Source organism: Pleurodeles waltl, chromosome 11 (assembly GCF_031143425.1).
Source record: "Pleurodeles waltl isolate 20211129_DDA chromosome 11, aPleWal1.hap1.20221129, whole genome shotgun sequence".
In the NCBI taxonomy this organism is placed as follows: domain Eukaryota; kingdom Metazoa; phylum Chordata; class Amphibia; order Caudata; family Salamandridae; genus Pleurodeles; species Pleurodeles waltl.
In genome coordinates, this window is record NC_090450.1 from 133,117,142 (window position 1) to 133,129,861 (window position 12,720).

Sequence of the window (12,720 nt, forward strand, 5' to 3'; positions counted from 1 at the left end):
TCATAATATGCTCCTAGACATACTTTATGTACTGGGCTTAAAAGAAATGCGTCTGCCCCATCAGACCATGTATTCTAACCATGATCATTTCTTTATCCAAGGTTATGTGTTGTATCTTTCACTTGCATGCAAAGCACTGATAATTTTAAATATTATATGTAAAAGGATGTTTGCACAGCATCAAATAAGGTTGTCGCCTGAAAGCACAGAATACAACTAATACATAGTGACGCGCAGCCACACATTAAATATTTGGAAATATTACAACTATATGAAATTACTTCTTTATTTGGCTTCCAAATGTAAATCTCAGGTCAGACTATTTCAGCCTTCTTACGTGTCTTGTTATTTTCGTGAGTTGGGCATGCGCACATACGGAAACATGCATTGTAGTCTTCAATAAATGATTCGCTGTGTGTTGAAGGCCCAATAGTCCACAAAGCATTTTGAGTTGGTACATAGCTTGCAAGTCAAAGGAAAAAAATAAACTAACAAAGTCCTAAATGGTAAAATTAAAAAGGGCTTACTGCACCACACGCATCATGGTAAAGTAGAAACACCAGAGCAGTTAGCTAATTAATCCACTTGTTTGTGTCATTCTACAGCAACAACAATGAAAATGTTGGTGAACAAGCAAAGAACAATACTGTGGCATACTTTCCCAAACAAGTGTGTCTGAATAGATCCTTAAAACAGTAAAAGCACAAAAGTATTTAAAAATTTAGACCTTCATCATCAACTTTCACTGTCCAATGTACAACTAGCCAATAAAATAGAATATCAAGTGGAGAATTCCACATGTCCACGTCTGAAAAAGGAATAAACCATACACCATAACTGAAACGGTAGCCATATGAAACTCTTTGTTTCAAATTAGTAAAGCTATTGTGGAAAGAACAATGTTATTTATGAAACACGTTCAAATTTCAGCAAAGGAGAGTTAGTAGGTTAACGTGCATCATAACACAAGGGAAAACTCCCCAAAACTGTAAAGACGAAAGAAATAAGGTAAAATACATAATGGGAACATGCACTTTCCCAATTGTAAATGTTGCCACTTACAATATTCCTTTGCATGTCAAACATTCGTTTTCTCATGTTTGCCATAACATTATCCATTGACTGGAAAGGGTCCATTGAGCCAACAGCCTGTTCAAAATGAATACAAATAAATTAACTTCTTTATCAGACAAAAACTGGGTGTTCACCAGTAAACAGAGAGAAACAGTTCATCAAAATATATAGGAGAAAATGAATTCACTTCTGCCGGTAAGTCACTCAGAACTGCTGCCATAGCCATCGTTCCACTCAGAATTAGTGCAACTGCAAAGAACTGATGATTGTCTAACAAATCTTTGCGAGCAGATCATCTCATTCTCAAAAACTATGATGATAGATATTTATACCACTTCAGACTAATAGATCACAAACAAACACGATATACCTCTGCGACAAGAAGAATCTGACAGAAGTAGCGGTATACATGACTTTTGCAGATTGGCCTTAAATGTAAAATTGCAGATGAAAACATTGTCGCCTATTTCGCTTTTTTCTTACTTTCATTACTTTTTTATTTCAATTATTAATATCATGATCTTGCACAGCAAAGTTTTAGTAGAAACTATTTTGCTAAAAAAATAAATATATAATAATCTTGCACAGCTCTTTTTCTTAGAGTTTGCTAAATTGTATCCTATTTTCTCAGTTTCCTCCACGGGAATACACACTAAAACAAAGCAAGGCAGATACATATAACCGGAGCTATGGATTTCCAAAGGAAAAATAATTCAATGCAGTTCCATCTGTCAAACTTTTACCATAGCGGCCAATGGGGAAAATCACTAGTGACACTCGGTCACGTTCAGAGTAACCCACTGGTAGCTAAGCTTGTGTGGGTCCCAGGACTAACCTGCGACACTCAGCCCAATTGTACCTGGCTTGCGGGGCACTGATGCAGAGGGGTCTCAGCTATCCTTGGTGCTAAACGCGGGAGCAGCATACGCTTAAAAATGGTACTTGTGACACTCACTTGCATGTAGAGTTTGTGGGAGCCACCTCGGAGTTAAGCTTGTGGGGGGCCCTGGACCAGGGTTCACCAGGCAGAACAACTCCACCTAGGTTGGACGTCTTAGGTGCAAGAGGTGTACTTGGCTATCCTTGGTTCTGAACAGGAGCTACAGTAGCTGGTTTCTCCACCAAGTCGGTGCAGGTCAGGAAACAGATCCAAAAAACAGACAACAGAGCCACTGGTGACATCGACTGCAGATGTTGCAGAGTGCCCTCTGGCTGCAGCATCAAGAAAAGGTGGTGATGACCGGACTGGCCACCAACAAGCCATGTCAGTGGTAAGGTGGAAGAGAACCTATCTCTCTTTCCAGAGGCCCAGTGGAAAACAATAGCCGGCTGAAACTTGGAGAACAGCTGGACTACACTCCCCACAATGGATTGGACCACCTATCTTTGGGCAATCCCTCGGAGGTCCTGATGGCCAGCGCTTCTTTGGTTCCAGTAGGTGCTTCTTTTACCTGCAGTGGGCAGTGGACTAGTGGCAATAGTTCAAGGGAGTCTGGGCTTACCCCTCTGGCTCACAAAGCGTTCCCTGTTTCTGAAGGAATCAGTCTTTGGTCCAGGACGAGCTACAGTCAAGCAGTTCCAGGAAGGTTGGCACTTGTTCAAGGTATCAAGCATTTTGTTAGTGCAAGTTCCTGTTGTCGTTGATGCGGGTTTTTTCTTGTCCTATCTTCGCAAGCTGTTGCAGATTTAAGATTCTGGAGCCAGGGGTGCCCCTTAAATCCTAGATTTAGGGGTGATAGGGGTGTGGGTGCAAGTAGCCAATGGGTTACTTGCCCCAGCGGCTAATCTGCTACTGAGGTGACCATATCTGGTGAGTTGTGTCACTTTTTTTTACTCAGAACCCTCTATATTGCCACTTTTGCAAGAGCACAGAAGTACTTCCTCTAATGTACAGACCAGGTTGCCCACCCTAGAGGTGTAGCTAGCCTTCCTGGGGTTTACACTCATTTTTGCACCTGCCTGGGTGCAAATGTGCTTGGGGGTAGAGGGGGCACTTTTTCCTCCACTGGGGGACAGCCTGCTTGCATATCAGAGGCCTGTGTCCTTTGAAGCTCACTGCCTTGATGTGGCACTTTACTTGCCCTCCTGGGAGGGAAGTGTGACCTCCTTCTGCAGCTGCTAGGTGGCAGCCAGAGCACAGGAAAAAGGGGGTAACTCAGTCGGCAACCTCCAAGGTTGCCTTCTGGGTACATGCCACATTGCCCTCAACACTAGATTCCTGTCAGGGGTGAGAAGGCACGTTGTTTGACAACGAACATGACCCATTTCTGCAGTACCATAATGGAGCTGTAGACCTCAGGTTTGCCAGGGTGCCAGCCCATGTTATCCTATGGACCGTTGTTCACTTGTAGCAGTCTTTAATGGAAAAGACCACTATAGGGACATAAGCTTACACGTATATGGCCACACCTTCATTATAATGCACACTGCCTTCTGGGTTCAGGAGGCCCCCCTTAGGGATGACTGACATATATTAAAGATAGTGCTTGGGCTGTGCCACACATGGTGTGGGTACAGTAGAGTTTGAGCAGTTCATACTGCTCCTGCAGTCTGTAATGGCAGGTCTGCTGTATATAGTTTACCTGGGGCACTCAGGGTGGCCCAAAAATTGCTTCAGGCCTTGGTGACCCCTTTAACACCCATGCCCTGGCTACTACTGGTACCATGTACTAGAGACTTATAAGGGGGGGTTCAGGTGCTTGCCAGCTGGGGATGCCAATTCACATATATCAATTAGGGTACAGCACTGGCACTGGAGGCTGGTTAGCAGGGTTCAGTGCACTTTTAGAGTCATAACCAACACAATCTAGAGCAAAAAGTGTGCGGTGACCATCCAAAATGGGCACTTGCCTACACATAAACACCAATCCCCTGTTGATTGCTATGCCTACAAGTTTATCTACAGACTACAGTGTAGAAAATGGCAACTATACAAGATATATACTACACAGCTTTTGCAACTGACAGTGGTGGTATCCTGGCTATTGGTCTTGCAAGTCCTCTTGGCAGTCATCAATATTGTTGATCATCACAACCTGATTCACATTCTGGAAACATACATGTAGTTCACAAACACTAGAAGAATTTTCCTGCAATCTTTCCACCCAAACCCGACTTGTATAAATGGTGGGCACTTACAGATCTCTAAGCTACCCCTTAGATAAGGAACACAACCTCTCCCCTGTCCTTGTAACCACAAACACACATCTAAAAATACATAAATGGCAAGGAACTGTAGCTGTTATGCTAGGTCCTTTTTTGGACTGTGTTTGATCCTGTTTAGGATCATGGGGGAGGGACCAAGTACGTTGAACAAGAAAAACAAATGGTGACCTCAACATGCCATAAATTAACAAAATAGATTAAACACAATGGAGGTCGAAATGCATTGGCTAAGTACATACAGAGTGTGGAGAACTGTTTTTTTTAACTCTGGACAATTTCCTTGGTTATTTTCCCACGTAGGATACTTGAGCTGTTGGCTGTGGGAACTATTATTAAGGCAAACACAATCACTGCTGCAAGACCCCACTTTAATGCACTAACTCTAAATCACGACTAAAGCGCTTAATATGAAAGCTGAAGTTGAAGACCCTGTTTTTCATTGTAATTGTGTAATGTATATATTCTTTTTTTTAATTAAGTCTTGTCATTTTTAGATCTCGTCGGAGACAGCACATTCACTGCATGCGCTCTCGCCTTCAAGAGATATTGCATACAACAAGGGACTTGCAACATGTCCAACACTTAAAATTAGTTGGCTTCATTGTCTCTCCTATTTGATGCCTTAGAATTGGACCGCGCATGCTGGCTTCACTGACTCTACTTTCGGCTAAAGCATTCACCAAGTACAGATTGCTTTAGCATGATTGCTGAGCTTCTGCTGATCATGCTGTGATTGAGGTACGACTTTTACTCTTCTTCCCTGACGTCCTAGTTGAATCTCTTGCCATTTACAGCTATGTTTTGCTATGCCACACGCAGTTCTAATAAGCCCATTTCTCCTTTCAAATGAATGTTTATTGTGACAGATGCTATCTGCTCCCAAATGTATTGGTGATTAGCTCATTTGCTCTGAATCACAGCAGTGTTGTGCCGAGACCTAACAAGCATTGGGAAAGCCAATGGGTCTCACCATTGAGGGTTTTGGCTCTGCCATTGCTTTTTGTTTATGTTGTATATCATGGTTGATGTGCAGCACGGCTGAAACTAATGTTAACAGAGGACTATGAGGCATCCAATGCTAATGCACTTTTAAAAAACTGCATTAGCCCTGGCTGTTTCACAGTGCTTTTTTAAATTAGTTTTAGTCACACTGCAAAATAACCGCAATTCTGTTCAGAATGGCTTTGCCAAAGCCAACAGCTCTCATAAGAGACCGACTGACTGGCTTTGTCAATGCTTGCCCTAGGTGCAAAAGTCATGTTTTGCAATACATTTATGTTTCAATGTAAGTGGAATGCTTTAACACTGAACAATTAATTGAAAATTATAAATTAAATATATATATATTCAGCACATTGTTTTAAATCCATCTGCGGATGAATTAATGATTCATTTACAGAAAGTGGGGGCCACGCCCTTTTTCTTGTTAGGGTCCTTTTTTGGGAGCACTTGTTAACAAGTGCTATTGCCTCCAAGATTGCTTTAGTGAGTGGTGTAAAAGGGAACGTGTAAAAAGTACCTCACGGGTCTTAGATTTCAGACTTCAAAGCAGTTAACGTTTAACTTATCAACCATCATTCAGGCAAAGTCACATTTTAAACATGTATAGGGTCTTGCCTTAAATTATGTGTTACCCAACTTTCTCGATTCAGATGTCTGTAGTTGGTTTAAAACGACTGTGGAAAGGCGCACAATTACCTTTCCAGAACTTTTGCGAATTCAACAGAGGGTGGTTCTGAAGGGGCTGCACAATTCACCTGTGTTTTTTATTTTATTTATTCTGACTTTGAACTAATTCTAAGCTGTGAAGTATATAAACTCTCTTCTTACATCTTAAAAGTAGTCAACGATAAGATAACATTCTGTGTTTTGTTAAAAACAAAAAAAAGTTACATTTTGCAGTCCCTTCAATGAAGAAAATCGTAATTTTAGGGTATAACTGTTAAAAGAAGCGTATCAAATGTCTTCAAAATGATGCACTCGTAATTATCTATATAACATCGTAGGACCCTAATTCAAAATTATAATTTCAACAACTTCTGGTCAAAGCAGCTAATTTATAAGTGAACCATGACCATATTATGAACAGTCTGAAGGCCAGTACATCCACGGCAGATAACTTATGTTCCGGAACCTATATATAAATAGATGCAGCTATAAACACCTTCAAATACCGAGCAAGCTCTATTTTCGCCAACTGTCCTGGAAATGCTCTCCATCACACACAGCAGTTGAAACAGAGACCGATTTGCTGCTGTTCCAGGAAAGGGTCACATGAGTGTCCTTTTAAAAAACACACCCAATAATATGTGCAGCTGTGCTTCATACCTTTACTAAGAACGCTGCCTTTCGAGAAAGGCAAGAACACAGTTTCGAAAGTATATGATGAATAAATATGCGAATCCCAAACAGTGCATATTGTATGTATTCTAGTTGTGTGCAGCTACATTTCCATACTGTACTATGAATACATAAAAGACACTTCAGAATTCAGACATTTAGCAGTGACAGAAGATTGCATTGAAGTTATATACAACCCTTCTTTGCACCTTAAACTATCCAATAAACACGTAATGCATGCATATAGAAGGCATCCCGTTTAAGTATCAGATCGTGTACCGCACACCTGTATGTAGAGAACTACTGAATCCCAGCGATATTTGCTATTGAAGTTCCATCACATACACACCTGAGTGCAATCAGACATCCCAAACTTTTAAACAATATATTAAATAAATGTAGAAACGTTCAGGCAGCCAACTGTTTAGCAGGTATGCAGGACGCTTTACATGCCATTCCTCTTTCATGAGAATAACATTGATTGTTACTTTTGTTAAAGTAGGTGGGTGCACTAGGCCTTCATTACGAGCGGCTCAGTAATTTCAACCCACTTCTACGGTAACCCTGTGGTACGGTTAAATCTAGGGAATGGAGTAACTGGGACCTCGAAAACCACTACAAAAATGAGGAACAACCAGGGAGTTGGTAATTCCGGATCATGGGACAGATGTAGCAAAGGGTTTTACCCATTCTGTGTCTATGGGAAAATGTGTTCGTACATATGGCCCTAAATTCCCTGATTCCTCATTTCCTTTGCAGTTTTCTCCGGGAGATTACGCCTGCTTTCAGCAGCGGGGCACTCCCAGGGAATTAATTCCGAATTCACACTTAATACGCCAGGAGGCCATGAGGTTTAACTAATGATGCCGTCGGAGTTAAGTGAGGAAGTCTGCTTATGCATGTTCTTGAAATAAAATATTTGTCGACAGGAATTAAAAAATAACATAATTGAGGTAATTATAAAATAATAATAATACATTGAAATGACCTTAAAACTGAAAGCCACACCCGGACTACCCGAACACACATAGAAAACAAGCACTGGAGAGGCCAATGGGCCTGGCTTGCATTCCGAGTCCTGATTAAAATGCTTTTAAAGAGTGTTACATGAAAAAAATGTTTGCTCTCTGTAAACAAGGCATCAATTAGAGGTAACTGTGGCAATTCAGTGTATTTTTGAAAACGTAAAATAGTCACTGTAAGAGGTGGAATGACAAACTAAACCGCCTTTATGAGGTGAGGGTAATCTTCCTGTGGGGAGCAGTCAAAACCGTATCTGTGTGTATATTAAATAACTGATAGCTGTATATTGCAGACAGATGTGCCGTCAAGCCGAACTGAATAAAAACTGAGAGGGAATGGGCTATTTGTAACTAATTACTAAATAAACACTACATATCATGGGTAATTTTGAACCAAGAGTCATTTTGCGCAACTACGATTTGTAACTGAGGTTATCCTGCAAATCCAGCGTTTATCAAACAAATGCGGTCCTAAACGTCCAAAAAATGAAAATAAAACAGAACAATGGCCAGCTGGACCACTGGAAAGTAAGCGGTTGAGACTACTGCACAGTACATGCTACACAAAAGTTCGGGAATTGTGTGGTGACCATGGTGGCGTCTCAAATTGCTAGCCATATGTTGGAGGTTGTTGCTTAAAGGTTGGTTTGAAATTATAAAAGTAGGTGTGTGAGACACTAATTGACATGCAATATCTTTTGACAAATAGTGCATTTAAAGGTAACATTCGGGTAGAGTAAGGACAGGGTCAGAGTCAATAGCACGTCAGGCAGAGCAAGACATGCCACTGATTCGGACCACTGCTTTAAGAGGAAAAAGTCTGTTAAAAATTCTAGATTTTCTTCGAACCCAGCCCAGATCTTTATGTGCACTCCAAAAGTATTTATATATGTTGCAGTTTCTAAAGAATATAGCTCTTAATGCTATGAATCATTCGACAAACGAGTACATATAGATGCAATAAAAAAAAAATATATATTACTGCAGAGAGAAATACAATTTCTCTAAAAGGTTATACTTCCACACTGAGTTCTTTAAGTAGAGTGAACAGACAAAAATGCATGAGCGGTTCCATATTTTATTTGGTCTCTGTAGCTCATATTTTCATTTGGTAGTAAAATTGTAATTCACTATTTCCCATTTAATTTGAAAAAATGGTGAGAATGAGGGTGCAGAGTAAATAAAGTGAGAGACTGGATAGGGAGTGAGTTGATGTGAGGTCAGACAGTGGACGGAGAGAGCAATACTTTTATTAAGGGGCTGATTTAGAACTTGGCGGATGGGATGCTCCGTCACAAACGTGACAGACATCCCGTCCGCCGTATTACGATCCCCAATGGATATAGTGGGATCATAATACGGAGGACGGGATAACCATCTCATTTGTGATGGAGTATTTCCCTCCGCCAATTTCTAAATCAGGCCCCCTAACTTTGTAATCTTCCTTTCCTTCGGATTGTCACAGCCTTAGGCCAGCTGGGGTGGCATGGTGAGCAAAAGAACGATGGATTAAACCCAGATCTATGACTGGGGGTGAGTGTTTGACAATGTTCAGCATTCCGTCCATCACTTGTTGTTTTTGCTTTGTCGCCCTAAGTGGGAAGGGTATGCCCAGACGTGGGTCCCGTGCTTCCCATGCCACTGGATTCAAGCTAGCCTGGCTGATGAGGGGTGAAACCCCGAAACCGGTCCCAGGATGCTTGTTTCCGGTCCAGTGAGGACCTGGCTTGGCAGTTCGGTCTGGACTGTTCCCATGAGGAACAGGGTCAAGACTGATTTGCATATGGCTGGGTCCAAACTGGGGTGGCATGGTGAGCAAAAGAACGATGGATTAAACCCAGATCTATGACTGGGGGTGAGTGTTTGACAATGTTCAGCATTCCGTCCATCACTTGTTGTTTTTGCTTTGTCGCCCTAAGTGGGAAGGGTATACCCAGACGTGGGTCCCGTGCTTCCCATGCCACTGGATTCAAGCTAGCCTGGCTGATGAGGGGTGAAACCCCGAAACTTGTCCCAGGATGCTTGTTTCCGGTCCAGTGAGGACCTGGCTTGGCAGTTCGGTCTGGACTGTTCCCATGAGCAACAGGGTCAAGACTGATTTGCATATGGCTGGGTCCAAACTGGGGTGGCATGGTGAGCAAAAGAACGATGGATTAAACCCAGATCTATGACTGGGGGTGAGTGTTTGACAATGTTCAGCATTCCGTCCATCACTTGTTGTTTTTGCTTTGTCGCTCTAAGTGGGAAGGGTATGCCCAGACGTGGGTCCCGTGCTTCCCATGCCACTGGATTCAAGCTAGCCTGGCTGATGAGGGGTGAAACCCCGAAACCGGTCCCAGGATGCTTGTTTCCGGTCCAGTGAGGACCTGGCTTGGCAGTTCGGTCTGGACTGTTCCCATGAGGAACAGGGTCAAGACTGATTTGCATATGGCTGGGTCCAAACTAGGGTGGCATGGTGAGCAAAAGAACGATGGATTAAACCCAGATCTATGACTGGGGGTGAGTGTTTGACAATGTTCAGCATTCCGTCCATCACTTGTTGTTTTTGCTTAGGCCAGCTTTCCTTCAGTGGGACTGTCTCATGTTGCTGCTGGTCTTGTTCCTTAAATCTTTAGAGGATTCACCTTCACCTCTGACACGTGATAACGGTCGTGACTTGGTATCAAATTATCCTCACTTGACCCCCTTAAAAAGAAATCCTTAAAGTTCTCTGTCAGCATATTCCTTGCCACTGATTCAGCAGATCACCAACCGGTGCAGCTTGTTGCCATGGTGAGATCTATCAATCTAAGAGGGGTGTCCCAGAAGGTTCTTTCATTCTCATCTTCATGATTACACCGCCACCTTTGTCAAAAAGTTCTCCCCCATGGCCTTCAAAAGTTCACCATTTGAGTTTACTCCGTTTTAAAGGGTTAAAGAATCTAGACTTATGCCATTTGCCTTGCTCTATAGTGCCTACAGTGGCCTAGGATAAGCTGGTCCTCGGAGAAGAGAAAAGAGAGAAATGCTTGCTTGAGATATTGCTCCACCACCAAACTTTTCTCTAGGCAACCGACCTTTGTGGCCTTCCCCACTGGTCCTGCTCATTTAACCACACAAAACCTGTTCTTGGTCTCTGGGTGTCCTAACCTTGGTGACAAAGCTAACAGACAAACAAGATAAAGTCAACCACCATTGTAACTCTAGTTGTAGAAGGGCTGCAACGCTTTTGACTGTAGTCCATCTCCACAAATACAGAGTTCTGGTTCAGATGAGTACTGTGCTGAGCAATACTCGAGTAGGGTGAGGATGAACCGAGGCTAGACCATGTTAAATACTAGTTAGTTTTGGCCAACTGGTCTCCACAGGTGGTTGTGATAATAATGTCCTCTGAACGCACAACGTCAATGGACTGCAACTCAACCATCACTCTCAGCTCAGCACTTTAGATTCTCACAAAAATAGGATCCACTTTTCTCACATTTAGTGGCTTTAAGCCCATCCAATGACTTACTTTAGGATTTCTCTTTATTGCATTCCCAGTCTGCGATGAGTCCATGAGTCTAGTGCCAAGATGATAGTCATGACCATGTAATATATGCGGTAGGTGATCATCAGCGGTGAAATGTACGGTTGTGAAATATACTCAATGCAACTGACGTATCTCTAGAGCTTTCTGCTGTGCTTTAATGAGTTTTTGCACACTGACCTTGTTCAAGTTAGTCATCAATCTTTATATCTCCCTGCTGACTTGGTTGTCAATACAGGATGATCCTGTTGTGCTCGAGTCCCAGTCGTAACAGATATTCTTGGAATACTTGTCATTTTAAATATTGCCATTGACAAAATGTATCTCTTCAAGGATACAATGAGTGCCTATTATTTTCATAAGTTTCAGAAGTGCTGTCTCTGCTTCTGTGAAGTGAGGGAATATGACATCTGGGTACGTCTCTCGCTTTCTAGAAACCATAGGATTTGTCTGAAATGAAGCGGTTTGTTTCACAACTATGAATGACCTGCTGCAGAGGAAGAGGTTAAAATAGCAGACAAGATTGAAATGTTTTGTTGGCTTCAACCGACATGGCCTGGGGGAGAGGGCTTACCTGATGGTCTTGAGACTCTGCATCAGCATAGCATCCAGGTTTGAAGAGTTGGGATACATTACCGACAGATTTCCACATCTTTCACTGCAGCATCCACTGTCGAGGCGCTTTTCTGGCCACAGGCACAGGCGGCTGATGCCTTTGAGAGATGTTGTTGGGTGAGGGCTGCCAGATTAGGAAGTAAACTGCACCGAACCTGACCATTTTTAGGATGCTACTCAACTCTAGCACCATGTTGGATCTTTCACATTTTATTTTATGTTTCTGCTGGCTATCCAACCTATTTTTTAATTGCACACTTTTAGACCTGACACCCTTGTGTGTTAGTCTACCAAATATTTTATCTTTACCCCTTCTGTTTTGCTGAATGTGTTTTTTGGGGCTTTAGGACTGCACACTTTACCACTGGTAACCAATGCTAAAGTGCTTGTGCTCTCCTTCAAACATGGTAAAATTGACCTATGGCTACTTGGCGCATTTAATTTACGTAGAAGTCCCTGGTACCCAGGGCTTGTAAATTAAATGATACTTATCAGACTGCAGCACTCATTTTGCCACCCATAAAGTAGTCTTTTAAAATATGTCTCAGGCCTGCCAAGCAGCCTGTAGTGCAGTTTTAAACTGCTGCCTCGACCTAATAAAATAAACTTTTCCCAGGCCTAAACCTTCTTTTTTATTCTTTTAAGTCACCCTAAGGTAGGCCCCAATGGCTCATACGGTGGAGTACACTGTATTTGAAAATTAGGGCATCTGGGTTTAGGTTTTACATGTCCTAGTAGTTAAAAACTCATTAAGTCATTTTTCACTATTGCAAGGCCTATCTCTCCCATCGGATAACAGTGGGAGACCTTATTGCACTTAGTAATTTATAACTTAGATTATGGAGAAGAACGAAAATGATGTTTGCACTCAAATGAGTTGTAATTTGAATTCTCTTTAATGGTAAACTCCGATTTTAAGTCACAATTACGAAAATGCCACTTTTAGAAAATTGCCATTTCCTTGTCCTAACTTTGTGCCGTCTGCAAGTATACTGG

The 12,720-nt window shown here is 42.1% G+C and overlaps 1 protein-coding gene across 2 annotated transcripts in view; it reads right to left on the minus strand.

Annotated features, from left to right (window-relative positions):
- The window catches only part of MLF1 (myeloid leukemia factor 1), a 144,900-nt gene that overhangs the window by 96,853 nt on the left and 35,327 nt on the right, over positions 1-12,720 (minus strand). The window contains exon 3 of one of the 2 annotated variants that reach the window (XM_069213273.1): positions 1,063-1,149. The exons of the other annotated variant lie outside the window; for it this stretch is intronic. Coding sequence (XP_069069374.1) covers positions 1,063-1,149 — 87 coding nt within the window. The remainder of the gene's footprint in view (positions 1-1,062; positions 1,150-12,720) is intronic. 2 annotated transcript variants of the gene reach the window in all.